At 35.1% G+C, this 24,202-nt stretch overlaps 6 protein-coding genes across 6 annotated transcripts; 3 read left to right on the forward strand and 3 right to left on the reverse strand.

Moving 5' to 3' along the window:
• LOC104776658 (F-box/kelch-repeat protein At1g24800-like) lies at positions 7-2,157 on the forward strand. Its single transcript, XM_010500759.2, has 2 exons — positions 7-104; positions 280-2,157. Exon 2 carries the CDS (start codon positions 529-531, stop codon positions 1,981-1,983), a length of 1,455 nt encoding a protein of 484 aa, XP_010499061.1. The 5' UTR covers positions 7-104; positions 280-528; the 3' UTR covers positions 1,984-2,157.
• On the reverse strand, positions 3,924-4,701 carry LOC104776656. Its single transcript, XM_010500758.2, has 2 exons — positions 4,604-4,701; positions 3,924-4,411 (listed from the first exon to the last, which is right to left on the reverse strand). Exons 1-2 carry the CDS (start codon positions 4,680-4,682, stop codon positions 4,146-4,148), a joined length of 345 nt encoding a protein of 114 aa, XP_010499060.1. The 5' UTR covers positions 4,683-4,701; the 3' UTR covers positions 3,924-4,145.
• Positions 10,307-13,391, forward strand: LOC104776659 (phosphatidylinositol 4-kinase gamma 5-like). Its single transcript, XM_010500760.1, has 2 exons — positions 10,307-10,539; positions 10,958-13,391. Exon 2 carries the CDS (start codon positions 11,199-11,201, stop codon positions 13,086-13,088), a length of 1,890 nt encoding a protein of 629 aa, XP_010499062.1. The 5' UTR covers positions 10,307-10,539; positions 10,958-11,198; the 3' UTR covers positions 13,089-13,391.
• Positions 13,590-16,128, reverse strand: LOC104776660 (transcription factor bHLH76-like). Its single transcript, XM_010500761.2, has 8 exons — positions 15,265-16,128; positions 14,982-15,173; positions 14,822-14,887; positions 14,659-14,727; positions 14,477-14,548; positions 14,247-14,384; positions 14,049-14,139; positions 13,590-13,958 (listed from the first exon to the last, which is right to left on the reverse strand). Exons 1-8 carry the CDS (start codon positions 15,826-15,828, stop codon positions 13,936-13,938), a joined length of 1,215 nt encoding a protein of 404 aa, XP_010499063.1. The 5' UTR covers positions 15,829-16,128; the 3' UTR covers positions 13,590-13,935.
• On the reverse strand, positions 18,786-20,073 carry LOC104776661 (extensin-2). Its single transcript, XM_010500762.1, has one exon. The coding sequence runs from the start codon at positions 20,011-20,013 to the stop codon at positions 19,015-19,017; it is 999 nt and encodes a 332-aa protein (XP_010499064.1). The 5' UTR covers positions 20,014-20,073; the 3' UTR covers positions 18,786-19,014.
• On the forward strand, positions 22,227-23,904 carry LOC104776663. Its single transcript, XM_019241687.1, has 3 exons — positions 22,227-22,755; positions 22,945-22,988; positions 23,166-23,904. The coding sequence occupies exons 1-3, from the start codon at positions 22,442-22,444 to the stop codon at positions 23,189-23,191; spliced, it is 384 nt and encodes a 127-aa protein (XP_019097232.1). The 5' UTR covers positions 22,227-22,441; the 3' UTR covers positions 23,192-23,904.

Genomic DNA, 24,202 nt, shown 5'->3' on the forward strand with positions numbered 1-24,202 from the left:
GGGGGGGGGGGGGGCATACACTGCACACTGGCTTAGCACGTCATCTCACCATCAACTGAGACCACACAGCTTTCTCCGGTGGAGAAGACGGATACTTCAAATCTGTGAGTCTTGGAGTACGGTTTTTTTTTTGTAAAATTTTAATAATAAATAGTAATATAGAGATTTGACATGCTATTTTTTTATATATGAAAAATTACCTGTCATCCATTAAGATACGTAAATGAAAATGCAGATTGTAAAATAAAATTTATTACCTTTTGTCATTTTATTAAAAAGAAACAAAAGCTAAAGGCCCATCAGAGTGAAAACGCCAACAACAAAGAGAACGATACCAACAAAACAACACGGGAAGGCATCTATCGGCATATCAGGTTCCCCCATCCAGCAGTAAAAGCACACGTGTAAGATAGTTCCGGGTCCACATATATCAAAGAAAGAGAGAGAGAGAGCAAAAGAAATGATTGTACAAAAGACGAAAACCCTAATTTTCTATTGTGCGGCGGCGTCAGACGAAAGGCTGGAAGAATGACGAGAGCCGGCAAGAAAAAAGCTGGAAGGATGACGAGGAGGAGGCGCGATCTTCTACCGAAGCTGGTTGGGTGGAAGATATCCACGCGAATTCCGATAGCATTCGCTAGAGCGGTGCGATCCACTTGCAAATTAGAGAGGAGGAGGACCCTAATTTCTATTGGGCGGCGTCAGTCGAAAGTTGGAAGAAGCATGACGAGAGCTGGAAAAACGAAAGTTGGAAGAAGCATGAAGGGGACGAGGATCTGCGATCTTCCACTGGATTTGGTAGGGGGGAAAATACTCACGAGGGTTCCGATAACATCTCTGGGAGCTGTGAGAAACACTTGCAAATTATGGAACGCTTTAACCAAAGATTGGGTTTTGGGTGAAGCTTCAGCGCCAAGGCAACAGTTTTTAGGGTTTATGACGATGAATTCAATGGTTTGTTCAGCTAAATTCCATAGCACAAAGGAAAAAGAAGACTTGGCTATAAAGCAGGTAGATTTGCTTAATCAAGTCAAGATATCAAAAGTGCATCACTGCGACGGTTTACTGTTATGCGTCGCTGAGGACAAGTCGAGGCTGGTGGTTTGGAACCCTTATTTGGGGCAAACAAGGCCGATCAGACTCAACGATTTCCACTGGCAAGACAATTATGCTTTTGGATACGACATGAACCGTAACCACAAAATCGTGAGGTTTCAGGATTATTACGAACATCCAAAAAAAGTTTCCAGGTACGAAATCTACCAGTTGAGCTCTAATTCATGGAGGGATCTCAAGGTCCATACCGATTTGAAAATAAAGTTTAACCATAGCGCGTCTGTGAAGGGAAATGCCTACTTTTTTGCTCAAGAGAATTGTCAGGATATTGAACCTAATGAAGATGGAGAGATAACGGATCTTGAAGATTTCTTGATCTGTTTTGATTTCACAACAGAGACATTTGGTCCGCCTCTGCCTCTTCCGTTTCACTCTGGTATCGACGAGACTGTCACTTTCTCTAGTGTTAGAGACGAGCAGCTCGTGGTGCTATATCATAATGAGGGTGTTTATTATGGTGATAAGATTAGCACAGTTGAGTTTTGGGTTACTACTAAGATCGAGCCCAACTCTGTGTCCTGGAGCAAGTTTTTGCAAGTGAATATGAGACCGGTCTCTCTCACTGGTGAACTGTTTGAACATGATATGGGTGGGGGCACCTTCTTCATTGACGAGGAACAGAAAGTCGCTGTGGTGTTTGACATAGACGGATACCTACCCACTCTACCCACCCTACCCGAGAGAGTTCGTTACCACACAGCTTTTATCAGTGGAGAAGACGGATACTTCAAACCTGTGACTCTTGGAGTCGCTCCCAATCGCGGGGAACCTTATCAGTCCTTATCCGGGCCTAGTTTTGCGAGTCTATATTGTCCCCCGGTTGTGTGCTCTTCTTCTTACCTTCCCAGTTTGGTGCAACTCAACTAACTCCGCAAAAGGAACGAAATATGTGTTTAGTTTCCTGTTTCTTTCATATCTCAAGACTGCTACTTCTCAGTTTCGTTTCTATTTTATCAGCTAAATAAGTTAAACGATTTCAGCTTTCTTGTTCTTGTCCTGGACCATGGTTGAAGTTTTTTGGTTAAGTAACCCTTTTTTTTTTTTTTTTCTTGCATTGTCGTCTGGTAGTCAATTTATCGTTCTACCCACTTTCTCACTTGCAATATTACTTTATATACCACAACTTTATAATTATATTGCACCTTCCCCAAGCAAAGCATGACATGGTGTAGTATGCTAATACGAAAGTGATCTCTGATCTTATCTCATTTATGTAATGTTTCCAACACTATGAATACTATCGAGCCTTTTCAGGTCCGGTCCTGAAGTGAAATTAAATACTATACACATTCCAGGTTGCTGCTGAGCTAGGATCACCTAATAAAAACTGAAAGTCCCGTGGCCATTTTTTTCACTATGCATGCATGCGTGAATCACCATAGTTTTACCTTCTGTCTCTCTCTCTCTCAAGATCGTCGAGAAACACTGAACTTCTTCTGTAATCTTTGGCTCCCATCGAGATTTATCGAACCCTATCTGGCTCCCTATGCATGCAGTAGTAGAAAGTTAAGTTTTCTTTTTGTTGATCTCCTCTTTGTGGTGTGATTAGTTTGTTCTTGCTCATTTCTTAAATCATAACTGAATTTTTTCTTTGTATGTAATACAGATTCTCCTCAGATCCGCTAACCCCCAAGGTTAGTCTCTCTACTCACTGCTCATATAATTCAGATCCGCATTAGAAAGATTCGATTTTGTTCATGTCCTCTTTCTGTTTTCCTCTATCTCATTTGAGTTTATTCTTTGTATGTAATGCGCAGACTCAACTCAGATCCGCTATCCCCATGGCTCTCTACTCATATGCTTGAGATCCGGTACATAAAGTTAAGTTTCTTTTTGTTCTGGTTTAATCTGATTCCATTTCTTCAATCAGATTCTCTTCTGATTCACCATGCTATATCATTAAGATCCGGATTATATTCATATCCGTCTTCTGTTTTGCTCAATTTGTACATGTTTTATGAATCTTATCATTGCAGTTTCTTTTCATTGTAAAGCAGCGGATCGGATCTTCTCTCTACTCATTAAAATGGTGAGGTGAGTATTTTTCAGTGTACTTTTCAACATAGGATCTACAATATGTGTAGAGTAGGGAAGTTTTCGATCATAAAGATAACCATACACAGATAGCCTTTGTTTAAGTCTAGATACCACTAGTATTTTGCCTCTTTGTGTTTCTCACGAACCACCTATGCTTCTTATCATCATATTTATTGTTGCAGTTCCTTTTCATTGGAAAGCAGATCTTCTCTCTGCTCATTAGAATGGTGAGGTGAGTATTTTTCAGTGTACTTTTCAACATAGGATCTTATATATGAGTATATGGAAGTTTTCGAGCATAAACTCATACAGATAAACATTCACAGATAAGTCCAGATTTACTAGATTTAATGTTTAGACATACCACAATATAGCCAAATTATCACTTTTAGCACTCTTACCTTGTGCACCAAACTGTTTTGCCTCTTTGTTTTTCTCACCAATCATCTTGTTTATTGCAAATCAATCATGTAAAGGACGAAGGCCAAATTTGGGTGAGCATTGTGGCTCACGGTCTTCCTGAACAGAACCCGAGATTCTCTTCTGATTCACTATGCTATATCATTAAGATCCGGATTAGTTAAGCTTTATATTCATGTCCCTCATCTGATTTGCTCAATTTATTCATATTTCATGATTCTTATCATTGTATTTATTGTTGCAGTTTCTTTTCAATGGAAAGCAGCGGATCTTTTCTCTACTCATTAGAATGGTGAGTTGAGTATTTTTCAGTGTACTTTTGCAACATAGGATCCTAAATATGAGTAGAGTAAGGAAGTTTTTGTCTAGATTTAATCATAGAAATAGATGCCACAAATATAAAAATTGTTTTTAAACACAAACATTCCAATCATAAAAGTAGAACTTAGCACTTAGTATATAGTCTTCAAACCAGCACCAAACTGTTTTTATTCTTCTGTACATCTTAGTATATAGTCTTCAAACCAGCACCAAACTGTTTTTATTCTTCTGTCCGTCTTAGTATATAGTCTTCAAACCAGCACCAAACTGTTTTTATTCTTCTGTCCATCTTTGTTTTTCTCATGTATCATCTGACTACAACTAGACTGGGCACTTCGTATCAGCCACGTATTCCGGTCTTGCATGTGATTGTTATCCACACGGTAGAGTCCCTCTTCCTCAGCTGGAATGTTGAAGCTATTTTCTGGATCAAATAGTTGTGCATTCTGGAAAAGTGTCAGCCACTGAGGTGCTGTGAGCCAATCTTGAGTTGATGCTTCTAATGCATCTAACACAGCTGCAAAACAAAATACGTATATTAAGATTGATTTTTAAAGCTTATGTGTCTATAGTGTCTCTTCACAAGTACTTATTTGGTCTTTGTCTTAGCTACAGCACAGCCTGCTGCTACAATACTACAGTAAATTTTGAGCTACTACTACAATGTCTACAGTTAATTTTTTCCTTAATCATTTGGATCAAAATTTACCTTTATCTGCTTGTGGATGATCCTTGTACTGCAGATTTTGTGCGATATTCACAATTGGAGGAATAGGATGCTGCGCCATAGCTCGAGAGAGATTGAGATCAAAGATTAAAAAAAATTGTTTGTAGGGAGTGAGAGAGAATTATGTTTGATATCTACTCAATTTAAACAAAAGAAAGAGATGTTTTAGATCACAACTACAAGTCAATTTATCAGTTTCGTATCTACTAATCAACTGATGATAACTAACAAATTGCTCCTGTCACATGTTCTTCTTTTTATTCAATTGAGCATTGCACCATCGAGATGGACCACATGCAAAAATATCATTGCAAAACGACAACTAGTTTGATTGAATTCCTAAAGTTCTAAGTTTCTAACTGTCAATTACACGTTTTTTTATTTAATTTGTTAACGTCATTGCATCACAATTAGGTGAGATAGTTAACGTAACTAGCCGAAATAATTTAGATTTTATATCTACAGTTAAAGGTTTATGAGTTTGAATTTGGAGGAGGTATCAGACGATTTTCGTTTAGTTTTGTGATTTAAGGTTTACATACATCAAAATGAGACAGTTGAACAATGATTTTTTTCTCTAAGAAAAGTTACAGAAAATGACTATTAAAAAAAATTATGTTAAAGGTTTATAAGATTAAGATATATGCAAATTTCCAAAATTTCTAAACAGAGATTTATGTTGTATAATAAGGGTTTTACTATTGTTTTTGATTTTTTTGAATACTCATATAAAAACGATGTAATTATTTTGATTAGTATCCGATCAGATAACCGTTGGTACTGCATTTAATTTAAAGACTAAACTATTTAAAACGCTGTAGTCGTTTAGTACAGTACATTAATATTTCCTTAATTAGACATACAATCTACCCAAAACCCATGGCTTGTAAATTCAGTTACCATGGCATTCCTAACCATATTTCATTAATTATCACCGATTAGTATACTCAAAATTTTGATTTATATGATATTTTTACTTGGAACGTTAAAAATATATACTCCTTCTGATTCTTTTTAATTGTCGTTTAAGATTTTTGTACAAAAATTAAAAAAAGTATTAAATTTTCTTTTTTTGTACTTAATTAATATATTTTATAATTTTTTTATTGGTTAAAACTTTAAAACAACATGAATATTTTTCAAACATTTGCATTGAAAATCTAAAACAATAATTATTATGAAACAAAAATTAAATCTCAAAATGACAATTAAATTAAAACGGAAGGAAATATATATTTTACATTGGTACATTCAAATACTTTGTGATTAAATAAAAAGAGGGTATGCTGAGAAGTGAGAACTAGACGTTGAAGCTTTTTAACAAAAGAAAAAAAAAAATTAGCTAGACTTTGAGCACGAGATGAATGATGGATGACACGTGAGGGGATAAGATCGTATAGCTCCCAACCAAGAACCAACCACTGACTGATTCATCCTCACGTGCACCAGTCCTCTGGATTTAGTCGCCTGCACGATCATCTTTTTTTTCTTTTTTTATTTTCTTTTTGTCCTTATTCTTCCATTCGTGAAATCAATTTATTTTTGTATTCCCTTTACTCTTATACATACTATATATAGCAGCTGTATCGATTCTATTTGTTGCTTTTTGTATGTTTGTACATATATATATATGTATGTATATGACGATGTGTTTTATTCATGTTTATAATAGTTTTATTCTCTTAATCTTCATTAGTCATTGATACTAAAAGTGAAATGTTGTTTTTCAGTCTCTTTCGAATTTTATTCGTATATAATTCCAAATTTCACAAAGATTGAATCGTCCACATGAATATAATGCAGCGTCATCTACTTTCAAAACTGAGCCACATTGACTCTTCCTTTTAACATAACCTTTTTTTTTTTGCAAGAATGGTTTTTGATATTTTAATGTCATATGCAGGCCTATTGCATGTTTTGTGGAAGGTATTCACATGCGTATTATCAGATAATCCATAAACAACACACAAACCTATAGGTTGAAGTATTTTTTTGTTTAAAATATTTACATACAAATGGAGTGTATATTATATTACATTGAACACGGTCACTTAATATCTTTTGAGTTTTATTGAGAGCCGGCCTTGATCCTATGACAATCCTAATATACCATAATTAAATTTTATGGCTGCAATTTTAAAACATCATCATACAATCTCGTGAATATTCATTGTGGCATACATCTTCCACACTTCACTACTCGTTTATTTATTAGACTATTGTACACCTCTTTTACTTTAAGTAGGATTGCTTAGGTTGTAATATATATATATTAGGACCATTTTCATTTTGATATACGATATTACGATTACATTTACTTTGGTATCCATAAAGTATGACTGAACTTGAAGTTGACTAATAAAGATTCAAAAGTTCAGTATGAATTTGTTAGAACTGATATATTAGATATAAGTTATAACCTTTGCAAGATATATATATGTATATATATATTTACATTGATGTTGCAATGCAGTGATAGTTTCTCAAAAAACGACGGATTTTTTTTTTCAATTTATATATTAATTACCAAAATGCTACATAAATTACTTTGGAGTAAAGAAAATTCAACGGGCTAAAGAAAATAAAAATTATGGGAACCACTACCTAAGCTTCTGTAAGCACGAATTTTTCGAGGCAGATTCCAAAGCATATAATAATATCAAAAACAAAGACACATTCGAAATTTCAAAATATATAATATCAATACGCCTGCAGACGAATAAAAAAATTAACATTGGATATGGATTTGCTTATGTCGGAAAATATCTATCAAGGCAGTTCACCACTCAATACACACGGCTAACATCGTGCCTAAACATGATGGTGGTGGTTTAATATATATCGGGATAGTTCTTCTATATATATAATACAAATATCAATAGGCAGGCAAAAAAAAATAAAAAATATATATATATATATATCAATATAAATATATTTTTTAATCAACAGAGGATTTATATATTTGAAATTAATGAATTGAGTGCATAAAAAAAGTTTTGAATGAGTGACAGAATACGACATTTTTAGTAAACGGATATTTGATTAATTTATCAGAGATGGTATACAATTTTTTCGTAGGAGAATATTAATTTGCAAATTTATTTATTATATAGCTCTAAACTATACAGAAACTTCGATACAATATATCCCAAAGGTGGTATATATAAATATATTTCTACAAGTGGATTTTCTCTTCATTTATATTTTGTCACTTTGTTTCTCATTTGATTCCGATATATATATATATATACACATATAAACTTAATGTTGAAAAGAACATATGTATATAGTCATTTTATTAATTCGATGCGGATGAAACTCGTTTTGTCATTTTCAGAGTTGTTAATGATATAAGTTGCATGTGGTAAGAGACGTTCGAAAATAGTAATCTTTCATCATTTTTGTGCCAATCAGTTTTGTTTTTTAAGGATTTTTTTTGTTAATTCATAGATTAATCCCTATATCTATATTTATAAAGGGGTCCGAAACTAATCTTTATAAGAAGAGGGTATCCCATGGGTAGGATCCCCAAGATATACAAATGGACCGTAAACAATAAACTCATACCAATACAGCCAAATAAATAAAATTGAGCAATTCTGCGTTTAGGAAGAATCTCTAGCCTAAACCAACACAACCACTCATCCATCAAAAGCAATCACGTTTTGAGGATGCATGCAAACCCCCACAAATCAATTACTAGTATTTTAGTGATATGATGTTGTAAGTTTTACTTCTTTTTTTTAATAGCAAAATAAAGCTATGAAACTACTACGCACATCAAATAGTTTTTTTCTAGAAGTAATTTACATCTCAAGTGAGTAACGACGAAACAACATAGATTTACGTAAATCGCTTATTGTTTTCGCTCATATGTTGTAGATCGCTTATTGTTTAATGAAGGTTCACTCTACAACATATGAGCGATCTACACGCTCTTTTATAAATGGGATCTCTATAATTATTTAAACAATAAGTTATTCGTATCTTTAAACCTTTTTCTTGTTTGTGCGATAAATCATAAAACTTTATATAGACAATTTAACATATAACATATCGTTTTCAACACCATGGGGAAAACAAGGTTTAAATACATGAAAAAATGTCGAGCCTAGTCTAACCACTTGTCAAATACATTTTTTCAGTTAACCCATGTAACTCTTTTAGTTTATACTGAATACAAAAATGTCAATCACGAAGTAAAATTGTATGAAGTCGTAAAAACGTTTTGAATCGTATATAAAAATACGGATACCAAATGTAAAGTCTCTTTTTCAATGATTATATATATAATTAATAGATTTGTAATTGTCTAGTCTAATGATGTTAGATAATGGTGTTTCAATAATTATATAATCATTGCATTAGTAATCGCCTAGTCTAATGGGTTATTGGTCTGAGATTTAAATACTGTTATGTAAAATATGTTGTTATTAGATAGAAATTTTATTAAACTCTGCTAGTTTAGTGTTATTAGTTTGTGATTTGTAAAAGTAATTTAAAATTTTAACTAATTCGGGTTATTTGATTCAGACTTTTATAAAGTCATTATAAGTTTTATGTTATTTGATTAAAATAAAAGAATCTAGGATTGTTAATGAATTCAATTATTATGTTATTGATTGATAATTTTATAAAGTTATGAAAAGTATCACAAAAATACAGAAATTGTTTGAAACATTTTACAAGATTTTAGAAAACTAATCAACAAAACTATAGAATAAAATACATTTTTCACAAAATATGAAAGTATCACAAAATACATAAATTGTTTGGAACATTTTACAAGATTTTAGAAAACTAATCAACAAAACTATAGAATACTCTACTCATGTTCGATTTTATTCCTCTTTTTGCAGATTGTTATATACATGTCTTCTAGGTTTTAACTATGGAAGTAAATTTTAATAGAGTTTTAAAAAATCTTCATCTAATAATAACAGATTCTATATAATATTTAAAGTTTTTAAAACTTTATTCAAATATCAAACCAATAACCCATATATTTATTTTTGATGATTTTATTAAAGTCTTCGAATTTTTTTATAAATTATGGAAACATCAAATATTTGTATTACCAAAAAAAAAATTACAAGTGAAGATAATTATAATTATGATCTTGCTTTAAACAAATTTCGAATTTTCGAATTTGTTTTAGATATGTCAAAATCACTTGGAGAATACGTCACTCAATTTGCAATGTCGGCATCGTCAATGACACACACAACACACACTTGTATGATAATTTCCAAATTTGGGAACATAACTGGTGTCTAATCAAGTAAGGGTATTTTTGGTAAATTTGAAATAATTAACAATACTACAATAGTCCTAAAATTTTGGTGATTGAGATGTTTTCGTTTGACCAAAAAAACAGCCACGTCAAAGCTCTAATCCCCTTTTTAATGTCCACGTCATCATTCTACTCTCCTTAAAATTAAAGCCGGTGCCTCTAATCGTACGTCCCACATCTCGCCAACATTAAATCCTGTAAACCAACGGCTACGATCTTCCGTTCTAGACCATTCCTTAAAATTGCGAAGCAAGAGAGAAAGAGCTCCCAAATCTTTTTTTTTATTTCTTTATTTTATTACTTAGCCTGATTTTATTTAACCATGGTTAGTGGTTTAACCAACCACTTGGGTTAAGCGGTGGGGGAAAGAGGTTAAAATGGTCTGAGTAAGTGGTGAGAGAGAAAAGAGATAGGACGACGAGAGCAAAAAAAAAAAAAACAGCTTCTTATTCAAAGCGAGAGAGAGACCTATCTGAGTCGACTCGTCAACGGGTTGATTACTGGATATAGCTTTTCGTGCTTCTCTTCTCCGTTGTTCTTCGTTGTTTTCTATAGCTCATTGATCTGATATCGATTATTATTTTCCTCTCGCCGGCGCGTCATTGTTCACACGTTGTCGAGTCTGGTGAGTCCTTCTTCTCTCTTTGCTTTTCATGTTTTTGTTGGTCTCTTTTGAGAAACAATGGAGTCTCGAGGATGTTTTTAGTTTTGGTTTTTTTTTGTTTCCTGATTTTGATTTCAATCTAGGCCTAAGATTTTAGCTTTAAATCTCATATACGAGCTGACTTTTTCGTATAAGTTATCAATGTTGTTGATTTTGACTAAGAGCATGAATCTTAGAAGTATGATATCTCCGGTTATATGGTATTGTGTTCTTGAACCACACGTCTTTGATGATATTCACTACACGGTTTCTCTAATATGCTTCATTTGCAGTTGATGTTTTTGTTGGTGATTCACCAAATGCGTCTGTTGCTGTTAGTTTTTTTTTAGGGATCTGTGTTAGTTCTTACTCATGTTCGATTCTGTTCTTCTCTTTGCAGATTGGTATATACCTGTCATCTAGGTTTTAACTATGGAAGCACGTCGTGAAGTCTAATTCATTAGTGAGTTTGAGGATTGGTTCGTTTGATGGTCATTTGTGCTGCTTAAAGAGTTCCTGCATTTTTTTACATCTGGTCTTGGATTGAGTCACCTGTCCTGAAGGTGGGAAGAAACTGTTTTGTGCAGCCAGTTTAGTCGCAAAGGCAGTGATTTTTTTTGCTGACTTGGATCTCAACACTCATGTCACGTAAGCTTGATAGTCCTGTTCAGACGCAGATGGCAGTGGCACTTGTAAAGAGCCCCTTGACCGGGGAATTTCGTGAGTTTAACAAGGTTGGGTTGAAGTCACCTGTGGGTCGTAGGCGGGTTTTTGTTCAAACAGAGACTGGTTGTGTACTGGGGTTGGAGTTGGATCGTAGTGATAATGCGCACACTGTGAAAAGGAAGTTGCAAGTTGCTCTGAATTTCCCAACCGAGGAAAGCTCGTTGACCTTTGGGGATTTGGTCCTTAACAATGATCTTACTGCTGTTAGACGTGATTCTCCTCTCCTTTTAACTCGGAACAATTTTCATAGGAGTTCATCTACTCCATGCCTTTCTCCAATGAAGGATGACCTTCAGCAGCGTAGAGATGAGAGCAGTCCTATTGAGATTCTTGGGAACTCTGTTTCTTTCTCTTTTGTGAAGCAAATGGCAAAGGATATTACAAAAGCAGTGAAGAGGGGCATTGATCCAGTTGCTGTTCATAGTGGGCTTGGAGGGGCCTATTACTTTAAGAACAGCCGAGGAGAGAGTGTTGCAATTGTTAAACCAACTGATGAGGAGCCATTTGCTCCTAATAACCCGAAAGGTTTTGTTGGTAAGGCGCTTGGACAACCTGGGTTGAAGCGTTCAGTGCGGGTTGGGGAAACAGGCTACAGAGAAGTTGCAGCTTATCTCCTCGACAAGGAGCATTTTGCAAATGTTCCTCCCACTGCTCTTGTGAAGATTACTCACTCTATCTTCAATGTCAACAGTGGAGTGAAGGCAAGCAAGTCTACGGAGAAAATGTTGGTGAGCAAGATTGCTTCGTTGCAGCAGTTTATACCTCATGATTATGATGCTAGCGAGCACGGAACATCAAATTTCCCTGTTTCAGCTGTACACCGTATAGGGATTCTTGACATCAGAATCTTAAACACAGACAGGCACTCAGGGAACCTTCTGGTTAAGAAACTGGATGGTGATGGAATGTTTGGCCAGGTGGAGCTAGTTCCAATCGATCATGGTCTTAGTTTGCCTGAAACTCTAGAGGACCCTTACTTTGAGTGGATTCATTGGCCACAGGCATCGATCCCATTCTCTGAAGATGAGCTGAAGTACATAGCAAATCTGGATCCTTTTGGAGATTGTGAGATGCTGCGAAGGGAACTTCCAATGGTACGAGAGGCTAGTCTCCGTGTTCTAGTTCTTTGCACAATTTTTCTCAAGGAAGCTGCTGCTAATGGCCTATGTTTGGCTGAAATTGGCGAGATGATGACAAGAGAGGTTCATCCTGGAGACGAGGAGCCGAGTGAGATTGAAGTGGTTTGTCTTGAGGCTATGAGTTTGATAGGAGAGAAGGAAGCTGAGTCCCCAAGATCAGACGTGGGAAGTGATGTTGAATTCCAGTTCGATATAGATTGTGAGGAAGCAACTGATTGTACGAAAAAACTAGCATTCCCACTCGGACTCACTTTTGGAAATGCTCGTAATCAGTTATCAAAGGTGGAAGAAACAACAGAGGATGAAGAAGAAGAAGAAGACAAAGAGGAGGAAGAGAATGACCGAGCTGATCTAGAGAAAATGCAGACGATTACCAAGCTTTCAATGTCTCTCAAGAGCACTCTTCTTGGTGAGAAGAGCCAGAAATATCAGAAACACCCAGGAGCAAGAGTGGAGAGCGCATATGCATCATCTGCGCACAGGAGTGCAGACGAACAGATGCCGTCTAGCACTAGCTTTGTGAAACTGGCAGAAATGAGTGAAGAGGAATGGACGATGTTCCTGGAGAAGTATCAAGAGCTGCTTTATCCAGCATTTGAAAAGCGCAAGTCGATAACTTTAGGACAGAAGCAAAGGCAGAGGCTGGGGACTTCGTGTCAGTTTTGAGCTGTCAGAGACTGAAGAAGAAGAAGAATAAACGATCCTGTAAAGTCGTGTTTCTAAGGGCTTTGCATAGACTGGGATCGGTGGAGACACGTTAAGGAGAAGAGATGAGTGGATTGAAATTAGTGTGTAAATATTTGTTGGTTTCAGCTTTTAGTGTGGAGGACTCGAGAGATGAAGAGAGAATTTAGTCATTTGTTTATTTTGTCATTTTTTAAAAACTTCTAAAAACCTCTTTTGTAATATAAATAACTTGTAGATTGGAAAAAAAAAAAAAAGATAAGTAGAGAGCTTCGTTTCATTTTATTGCACAGGGTTGCTCCCACAGTCCCACTGCTCTTGTCAACATCACTAAATCTTAAACGCCAATGGTTGTCTCTATTGAGCACGGTACATTTAGCCTCCCTGTTTCAGTCTTTCTTCAAATTGGGGTACTTGACATTAGAATCAGCTTGAATGGTGTTGGGAAGATTTGGTTTGGTTGCCAAGTGGAGCTAATTCCGATTGATCGTGGTCTTTACAATCATGTTGTATGAAAAAATGGCTGAAGTACATAGCAAATCTTGATCTTTTTGAAGATTGTAGAGGTCATGTTCCGAACAATCAACATTTCTCTTCCCTACATGGATTTATATGTACAGAAAAGAAGCAGACAATAGCTAGTCAATTACACAACGTTGTTGATTCTCACTCTCGACTCTTTTCTTTCGGAGCTGTTAAGTTTACAAAGACAAGATCTGCTTGCTCCTCTGTTTCGTTTTCACTCTTCTGTTCAAAGTTAATAAAATTCTCGAACGTAGCTCATGCTATCACAGCAGCTAAAGCTGAGTAGAAAGTGAAGAAGAAACACCTACGGCTCTACCTCCGTGTTGGCTGTAAGATGAGATAAAGAATAAATAGCTTTAGCGATGTTTTAAGTATTCAGTTAACATAGATACGAAAGGATCCGGATTTCACTTTCACCTGTTGTGTCTTTTTCATGATCATGTGCAGTACCAGTTTCATGGTTCATGTGGACAGCAGTGTGCTGATCACTTTCGTATCCATGTGTTTCCTGTTTAAAAACTCACTAACAAAATCAGATGAATGCAAGAGAAAGAAATGATTCTGCAAAGATATGTTAACTGTTGGAGTATAACGCACAGCCAAATATATATATACCTGCTGTTTTAATCCTCCATTCAATGTAGACATTGAGGAAAGGTTCGGTTGCATGAATCCTTTTTGAGAGAGATACGATAGTGGAGGATAGAGCATCGACATGTCTTGGGGAAATGTCGGGGCAGGTACTTGAAGGGCCTGCATAAAGAAACGAACTGAACATTATATGAAAGCAAACTACTTCAAATGATACAAAAAGATATATAAGTTGGTTCCCAATATATCTTTACATCTTTTGCAAGGAGGCTTTCGAGGTTAAAATCGAGCACAGGATTCACAGCCGAAAGCTTCATTGATAAAAACTGAAATACATGGAAGAAGTAACTAACACAAAGTGAGATTGCTAATCAAGTGATGTGTCAAGAACAAAAACTATGATTATAGGAAATCCCAAGAGCAATCAAAGATAAACCTCGATCTGGCATTGAAGTGATTGCACATAGTTAATGATCTCATCAAGCATAACTGCCTTCCCGGTCACCTACACAACAAATCCAACTCTCCATTTATATAACAAGTAACACCCTTAGCTTTCTTTCTACATGTAGACATCAACAACTAAGACAAGGACTTACCTTGTCGCAACCCGGTACAAGATCTTGCAGGAACTTCATCCTTTCACTGATTTTTTCTCTCCTTACCTATAATCATAAGTTGAACCAAATCATATACCACACCTAAACAAGAACAAAAGGGATTCCCTTCGGATTCAACTATGAAAAGTATAATGCCTACCCTTTCAGCAAGACTGTGACTATTTGTGGCCTGACCTCTTCTAGCCCTCATGTGTATATACCCATCCTTTAAAGGATCAGAAGCTTGTTTCCCACTGTTTGTCTTGTTAGCATTTGAATTTGGACTCTGCTCATCCTTCTCCTTTTTATCTTCTTGTTCTTCACCAGATTGCTGACTTCCATGTTCAGAATCCTACCAACAGAAACATAATCAGCGTTAAGGCCAAAAAGGCAAAACAAAAAAAAGAACACACAAAAGAGCACTGCAAAATGCAAATCCTGACCTTCCTAGTCCTTTTCCTCTTCTTTGCGTTAAACACCTTGGAAGATATTTCCATACATTTAGCATCATCATGACCATTATTACCTCCACTAGATTGAGAATCCTCTGAAACATTACTCGATCCATTCTCTTTCACTACCGTAACAGGTCCATCAACTTGTTTGGAACCAGTTGCAACCCCAATTTGATTCTTCTGCGTTTCTTGAACAAACAGGCCATTCGATTGGTTGTTCATCACCATTTCACCAAAACTCCCACACCCGAAAAACGAAAACTTTGCAGCACGCTCTATGAATCCTGAATCTGCAGAGAACTGAGCCATGTTCCAACCACCCATTTCAAGAGGTCTATCAACATTACCTCTAAAAGAAGTGCCTGCATCTGTGTGGACATTGAAACCACCATCATGCGAAAGATTTTGCCTGAATGATTCATCCATCATCTGAGAAGGAGCCGACATTGGATTCTCCGGAGGGTACGAAACTATTGGGTTATTAGAGTCAGAGATTCTCCAATCCAAATCCCTCTTCTTGGCACCAAACTCGTCTTTGTCACTCATGTCCATGTCTTCTTCTAATTCAGTAAAGCTCCAATTTTTATCAAACGAAATTCATCTTTTTCTACACAAGAACTGAGGGAACTGAAGTGAACACACGAGCAGATCAGAGAAAGTTAAGAAATTAAAAAGGAGTAGTAGAACCAGTCAACGGAAGATAAAAGACCATACTTTAAGTACGAACTCAGTTCAGAGAAAAGATAAAAGAAAACAGAATCATTATTTGTGCTAACAAGTGTCAGCGTTTCAGGTTCTGTGCCACTTTTCTCTAATTTTGTCGAACAGTTATCATATTACCAAAAGCTTTATTGAACTAAAGAGAAAGAGCGTTGATGTCTTTCTTTTTAGAGATGGAGACTTAAAAACGAGATTAAGGAAACACAAAAAGAAAAGAAAAAGAGAATAGCGAAAGTTTCTGAATCCTTTATATAACCACGCTTGCATTAAAAGTAGAGCTTATGATATCATTAAACATAAAACACTGCCATGATCATATACGAGCTTTAAAAAATTTAGGGTGATTTGAAAAATAATACTACTAATTTGGAACTAATGATTCCATACAATTTTTTTTTTCTTTTTGCGAAAACAACATTTTGTTTTCTAGTACACCATAACAATTTGGAACTCTAGAAGAGTACGTTCTACATGGCACAGGCACTTCCGAAGCGCTACTCGCTGCTCGCATAATGGTTGAGCTCCTAGGAAAGCAAAATAACCATTTTTTATCAGAATTAGACCGAAGTTGTGAGTGTTGTGTGTAATAAAGATGTAGTATATTTTGTCACACAATTCATCTATGAAACTGGTATCTAACATTTTAAACCATCCACAACCACAAACATAAAGATGTATATTTAGTAGCCATAGTGTTATCGGCTTCGGCCATCCTTATTAATAGTCCATTGTTGGCAAAAGCTGATGTCCCGGTTCTTTAATTATTTAAACTAAAGTTTTCACACTACTAAAGTGTCTACAATACGTACTTAATGCCATGTACTTTGGTTTATTTGTATCTATAGTTCTCTACATACAATACAAACAGTACTTCAACAATGAAAAAACTTTAACTATTCTGCAAAAGTAAATGAAGAGTTGTTGATGGACGGTCCGGTGAGCACGAGGGCCGATGACATAATTTAGTTGGCTTTGGGACTTTCAATTGCCAAAAGCCTAGAAAAATAATCGAATATTCAGCCTATGCACACCCTTTACTTTTATGAGTTTATCATTTCCTCTTAAACATTTTGTGTTAGATTTTTGATTCTTAAAATTGGTGACTTGTGGTGCCCGGTCCTGAAGACAAGCGCACAAAAGACATACTCTCTATATAAATGTTGTTGAATATTATCAAATTAATGTGAACGAGGCTAGTTCCTCCAGACTTGTATATATAATTGGAAGTCTTTTGTGCCCTTCGCTTTGATTTTTTTGATAAATTATATTCTTGTTGATATGAATCGATCAACTGCTGTATCAACCTTTACAATATACATATTCTTAAAATTCTTTATAGCTTTATATAACAACTAGATTATGTCCGCGTATCAACGCAGATATAAAAATATATGTAAAATATTAAGTTATATTTCAAATATTAATTTTATTTCTTTTGATTTTTTTTTAAAACCGGATTTAGAATTCACACTTCAACTTGCAATAATAATTCTCTATATATTACATCATAAAAAAATATATTTAATTCTATGCACTTAATCTTAATAAGTAACATTTACAATTTTCATATCAAAAAAATATGTGCAAAAAAATATGTGTATTGTATCAAATTTTATATCTTACTTATTACTAAACACAACTTAAAATTAATCAAATATAATTCTCAAAAAAAAACCTAAAAACTTATATTATCTCATATTTGAAAAAGTAACAATATCTTAACTATATTGGTTTCATATTTTGTAACCTCATACGTAATAATTTTACTATGTGTCCAACTAATTTTAAGTAAAACGATACTTAGTATACTAACATTATCATAAATTAATCGAAAGTTCTTAATCGGTTATTATTTTTTCACAAAAATTTTATGCCTGAAAAATAGAAATAAAATATGAATTTAAAGATAAAAGTTCGCTAATCCTAATAAAAAGAATATATGCATAATATGCAAACATATGCTCTAAATTACGTAAGCATATGATTATTTTAAGTAAAGATTGATCTCATAGTTAAATTTTGACAAAGAAAAAGAGAGAGAGAAAATATCATTAGTTTATAGAATTGTCATATAGCTTTACTTTACAATATAAAATATCTTCATAAAAATGAGACAACTTTATATGAATTATTTTTTTACAATTTTTTTTTAATAATTTAATAATATAACAAAATTCAATATATGTCGTATTTGAAGAAACTATTTTGTTATGAGAAAATTTATTTGTTTATATGAAGGTGAGTATCTACAATCATTTTTCTTTAGGATATATAATTGATAATATAATTTATTTATTTATGGTATTATAGTGATCAATTGTATTTTTCTTAATTCTTTTTCTTATAGAATTAGTAATTTAAAATTAGAATTAGTATTATCTTTTTACATACATATAGGAACTATATTTTTATATTAATAAAACTGTTTAAATGCTTAATTTATTATAATTATATTTTTAATTTTAAAATTTATTAAAATAAAATTTTGTATAACACATGGCAAAATCTCTAATCTTTAAAATTGACACGTATTATAATCACATGAGTTACTAACTTTGAAAACTAAATTTTAGATAATAAGATTTTTTATGTTTGATAGAAGTCTAAACGTGGATTTTTTTTTTATTGTCAAAGAAAAAACTTATGCTTCGAACTGCTATCAAAAAAAGGTTGAGCTACGTTAATTTTAAAGTTGTCAGATACAAAAGGTCGAGCTATTGACTCTTGATTTTTTCATATGTTCTATTGCACATCTTGATGAAGAAATATTGATGAATATATATACCCAGTTATTCTTTAAAATATTAAATTTATTCAATAGTTATAAATGGAAAACAAAACATTGATCTATTAGAAGGGGAAACAACATCAAAAGCAAACAACCCATAGTGCAAATGCACATAAATATTTCAGTACATTTCTTATATGTTGAAGTCTCGAAAGAAAAAGCTTTTTAAACCGTGGANCTTATTAAATACAATCTTCCTTCGAGGTTCACTTCATCAAGTATATATATGGTTAGTATATCGGTGGAGGGGGAGAGCTATAGCTATAACTTGGAGGTGGCGGAGAGCTATAGACATAAGGAGGAGGCTTGTATACATATGGAGGAGAGCTATAGACATAAGGTGGTGGAGAGCTATAGACATATGGAGGTGGAGACTTGTAAACATATGGAGGAGGTGGTGGCGAACTGTAGACATAAGGAGGAGACTTGTAAACATATGGAGGAGGCGGTGGATAACTGTATACATAAGGAGGAGACTTGTAAACATATGGAGGAGGCGGTGGCGAACTGTAGACATAAGGAGGAGACTTGTAAACATATGGAGGAGGCGGTGGATAACTGTATACATAAGGAGGAGACTTGTAAACATATGGAGGAGGCGGTGGCGAACTGTAGACATAAGGAGGAGACTTGTATACATATGGAGGAGGTGGTGGCGAGTTATAGACGTAGGGAGGTGGTGGAGGAGATTTGTAAACATAAGGAGGGGGTGGCGGAGAACTGTAGACGTATGGAGGTGGTGGAGGCGACTTGTACACATATGGAGGAGGTGGTGGCGTGCTATAGACATAAGGAGGAGGTGGAGGAGATTTGTAGACGTATGGAGGTACGTATGGAGGAGGTGGTGGTGACTTGTAAACATATGGAGGAGGCGGTGGGGAGCTATAGACATAGGGTAGTGGTGGGGGAGACTTGTAAACATATGGAGGTGGTGGTGGGGAGCTATAGACGTAAGGAGGTGGTGGGGGAGATTTGTAAACATATGGAGGTGGTGGCGGAGAGCTGTAGATATATGGAGGAGATTGCGGTGGAGCTTTGTAAACATACGGAGGAGGTGATGGGGGATTATAAACGTATGGTGGTGGACTGTTGTAAGCATATGGTGGAAGCGGATAAACATACGATGGTGGTGTTGGTGGAGAGTATTGAGCACTTATATGTGCAACCATGGAAAACATGTACAAGGATAAGACCAACATAAATGAAGATGGCCAATTAGATTTGGCCATGTTGAAAAAAACTTTTGTACTCCTTCTTTTGTGTAAGACTCTATAACCAAATTGTTTTTTGAATGTGTTGTTAGTATCAAGCTAGCGGTTTATATAGCAGTCATCGTTGCAACTGGTATGCTTTGTTTATTGAAGTTTATGAATTTTTCTTAGTGCAACATGGTTCTATTTAAAATAAGTCAACTTAACTTGAGAAATTGTTAAAGGTAAAATTTAGGAAGAGGTCCTTGGTAGCTACCCCTTACCATATTTCTACATCCACTGTGTAGACTTTGAAGTTGTCAATCTAAATTGGACGTCATGAGTGTAGCTCCAGCTGCCATAAGGAACGCGAGCGAAATAAATTTTCCATATTCTCTATCAGTCCACTTGTAATTGAGAGTTATCATTAGATTTCATTCCAAGATACACAAACATATATATTATCTTTGTATAAAAAAGATTTGATAATAATTAACCTTTGCTTTACAACCATGTTTCAAAGTTTGCTTTCCAGGATATGTTCGGTTCTTTTATCTCTAAATAATATCAAGAAGACTACAATAACTTGCTTGCAAATTCATATATAAAACAATCATGGATAATTATATAAATAATCTATAGAATTTTTCTCCAATAATATAAACTTTTAAATAATATCGGAAACCATGACGGAGGAAACGTTTTGGTTTAAACTTAGAAGTTGTCAACGTAAATTCCATGTTTGTTTACTTACTGACTTGTATAGTTTCCTAACTCATTGTTGTCGGTTCATCGATCTGAACCTTTTTGTGATATATACAATACAATGTTTAGTATAGAACCGTTACGAGAGCATGCATGGTCAGGAGTCAGGACTCAGGTATTGTACTCGTAAAGATGAGAGCCACTACTAGTACTTACCTATAATAACGTCTTATCATCACTATGAAGCCATGAGGCCTCAGAGAAGTGGAAAAATCAGACAGCAGTTAGACTCTTGACGAAGCCATGCACGTGCACTCTTAATGAAGCCATGCACTTGCACGTGAAGAGCTAAAAGAAGCCAAGTAAATTTGGAGATGAGGAGATCATAATACGAATTACACTTTCTTAATTTTGATCATTAAAATATGTATAAACTGGTTCATATTATGTAAAGATGGTTATTCTAAGTTCTAAGTCGTACAAAAGAGGCTCGACGGGTCGGGTACTCGTGTGGATGGGTATTGACTATTGAGCAATGGCCAGTGGGCACATCACACATGTGGTTGGGTCAGAAAAGGGTTTGGAACGTAATAACAGCGAACATTATATAGTAGATAATAAAACTAAAAAAATAGCTATGTAAATATGTAANAGCCATGCACGTGCACTCTTAATGAAGATAATTAAATTTAATTGGAGATGAGGAGATCATAATACGAATTACACTTTCTTAGTTTTGATCATTAAAACTGGTTCATATTAAACTGGTTCAAAGAGGCTCGACGGGTCGGGTACTCGTGTGGATGGATATTGGGCAGTGGCCAGTGGGCACATCACACATGCGCGGTTGGGTCAGAAAAGGGTACGGACGTACGAAACGTAATTCGTGAAGTTTAAATATCGAAGAAAGTATACTTTATTAGTAGATGACAGATAATAACAGGGAACATTATATTGTAGATAATAAAACTAAAAAATAGCTATGTAATTTATCTTTTGCATAGGAAAGTCAAAAAAAAAAAAAAAAATCCCTCACTAATCAATATTTCAAATTTCATATATCGACGACATCTTTAGTTTTTAATTTCTTATATCTCGTTACAATTTCTTTAAACCAAACCAAACAAGAGGGAGAGATACTCAAGAACTAGCTCATGTTTACAAATTGAGTGAAAGCGAAGTCGGAAAGAAACTTCTTTACTTGATGTCGAGTTTAAATTGACGACTTCAAAGTATGTCTGTCTATTCAAATATGAAATATGGTAAGGGAAACTTCTTTACTCGTCGAGTTTAAATTGACAACTTCAAAGTATGCATATTCAAATATGAAATATGGTAAGGGGTGGTTATCTAAGACATATTCCTCTCTAATTTTTTGTTAGACAAAACGTGAAGCTTATTTGATTTATTAAACAATATAGAACAATTGCTGTGAGAAACATTCATAAATTTAATAAAGAAAATATTCTAGTTGTCGTTACTTGAATGCTATATAATCTGCTTCCTTTCTATTGATCCTCTCTTGAAGGACTTGTCGAGAGAAGCAATCTCAGGTTTCTTTGCGGCAATCGACTTCGAGGGACATATGTCCTGGAACCCAATCAATAGTTCTCCTTACTACAGAAGTGTAGTCGCAACTGTTGGCCCTGAAGCTGATGTGGAAGATAGCATTCATAGACTTGAGTTTCAGAGACGGCTCAGCATGAGTTTCTAGGGTTTCCACAAGTACCTTCTTCATCTCAATCTGCTCTGGCAGGAAAGAATGAGATCCAGCATTTTCGCAAACATGGAAAAGTGCAAACTCGGCATACAGAAGAAGCCAATCATATTTAACAATGTCCATGTCCGAAACCTCGTAGAATCTCATAGCATCATTATCATCAGCATCTTCTGGTGGTTCCGACAAAAAACCAGGGATATGTCCTTGGTAAAACTTATCTACAACAAAACTATGGAAGAAGTTGAAGTCTTATTCTTCATGAGTCGTTATCGAGATCGGGTGATGAATACGAAGGAGAAAGAGATGTCGCCTCGTCGTCTTCTTCTTCGATCAAGTCTTCGACCTATGGAGAAAAGGTATTCGCAATTGCTTATCTCCCCCTTTCAATTTTGTTTGTTTTGTTTTGTATTTAAGGTTCAATGAGTCTCTTGTATGGTTAATAACCCCAATTACCTCTGTGAATTTTTTTGTACTATTCAATTTTTTTTTTTTTTTGTTTTGCTGATTTCGTCGAACAAACTTTGTTTTGATGATGTGTGTGGCAGGTGGAATTGGAGCAATACCCAAAATGGTCCTCATATTGCTGCTGGTATGGTTGTCACTGTAAATTCTTCTTTCCTCTACTCAAAAGTTTATTGCTTTTGTTGCTTACATACACCTTTTGGGCAATGAGGTTAATTTCATGCTTTCTGTGGTCTTTGGAGTGGGTCTTTCTTAATTATCTCACTGGGCGTTTTGTTTTACTCTTATGTTTAACTGAGTTTAGTGGAGAAAAGATTCATAAAAGGCTAGTATTGATTTGCTATTTGAGATGCTTTGGCTTTGTTCCTGTTCTTCAAGAAGCCTGAAGTGTGTGTGGGTGGAACAGAGCAAGTCCTTCCATAGACCAAATCCAAATGTATAAGCTTCTTCTCAGGTTTTCCCATTGTTCTCCCTCTCTTCTTAGAACTCTATCCAAACCGTGTGGTTTTAGGACTTGTGTGTGTTTTGATGCAGGATCGGCACAACCCGTTCTACTATACCTACAATTTCTAGTTTTATTTTCCTAATATTGCATACCCGTTCTGTGAGGGTTCAACTGCCACAAACGAAGCAATCTACCGCAGCGTATTTGAACGTCCCGAAGAAGAAGATTAAACTATTTGTGTTGCCATCTTCTGATGAGTGTAAAGGTGCCAAGAATAAAATTGAGGTGTTTGTGAACTTGACGGATCACGTGAAGGTATTGAGAAACATGTTGGCTGAAAAAGTCAAAGGAGGGGTGACTTAAATCTGCCTCAACAAGAATACTACTTTGTGAGAGAGCAGAAAGTGATCATGAACGAAGATAAGTCATTCGAGTGGAACGGTTTTACTGGTCCAACAGATGTAGTTTGGATGGTTCCATGTGGCTCTTAACTCACAGTTCTTTGGATTCAGAAAAAAATGTTCTTTAGACAATTTGTGTATGATACATTCAGCAACAAGAAAAGGTTATGTGGATTTTATCCTATCCGAGGTTTAAATCTTTGTAGACTCCTCTTTAGTTTGCTTATAGTTTCAGTATTTCTTCAAGTTCTCTTGCTTTGTTCAAAGTTTGCTTTCCATTTCACAGGTTTCTGCAAATATTCAATGATATGAGCTCAGACTTGCTGTTATTGATGATTACCTTTTGTTTTGACATTTATGAAACAAATACACACATACCCTAATTGCAGCAAATACAACTTAGAAACACTAGCAACACAAGAACAAATCTTTAAACACATTTTTAATAAGACACCCAAGGATGACTAATGGGAGGACAAAAAATAAAAACAAGGG

Source organism: Camelina sativa, chromosome 3, assembly GCF_000633955.1.
Source record: "Camelina sativa cultivar DH55 chromosome 3, Cs, whole genome shotgun sequence".
NCBI lineage: Eukaryota > Viridiplantae > Streptophyta > Magnoliopsida > Brassicales > Brassicaceae > Camelina > Camelina sativa.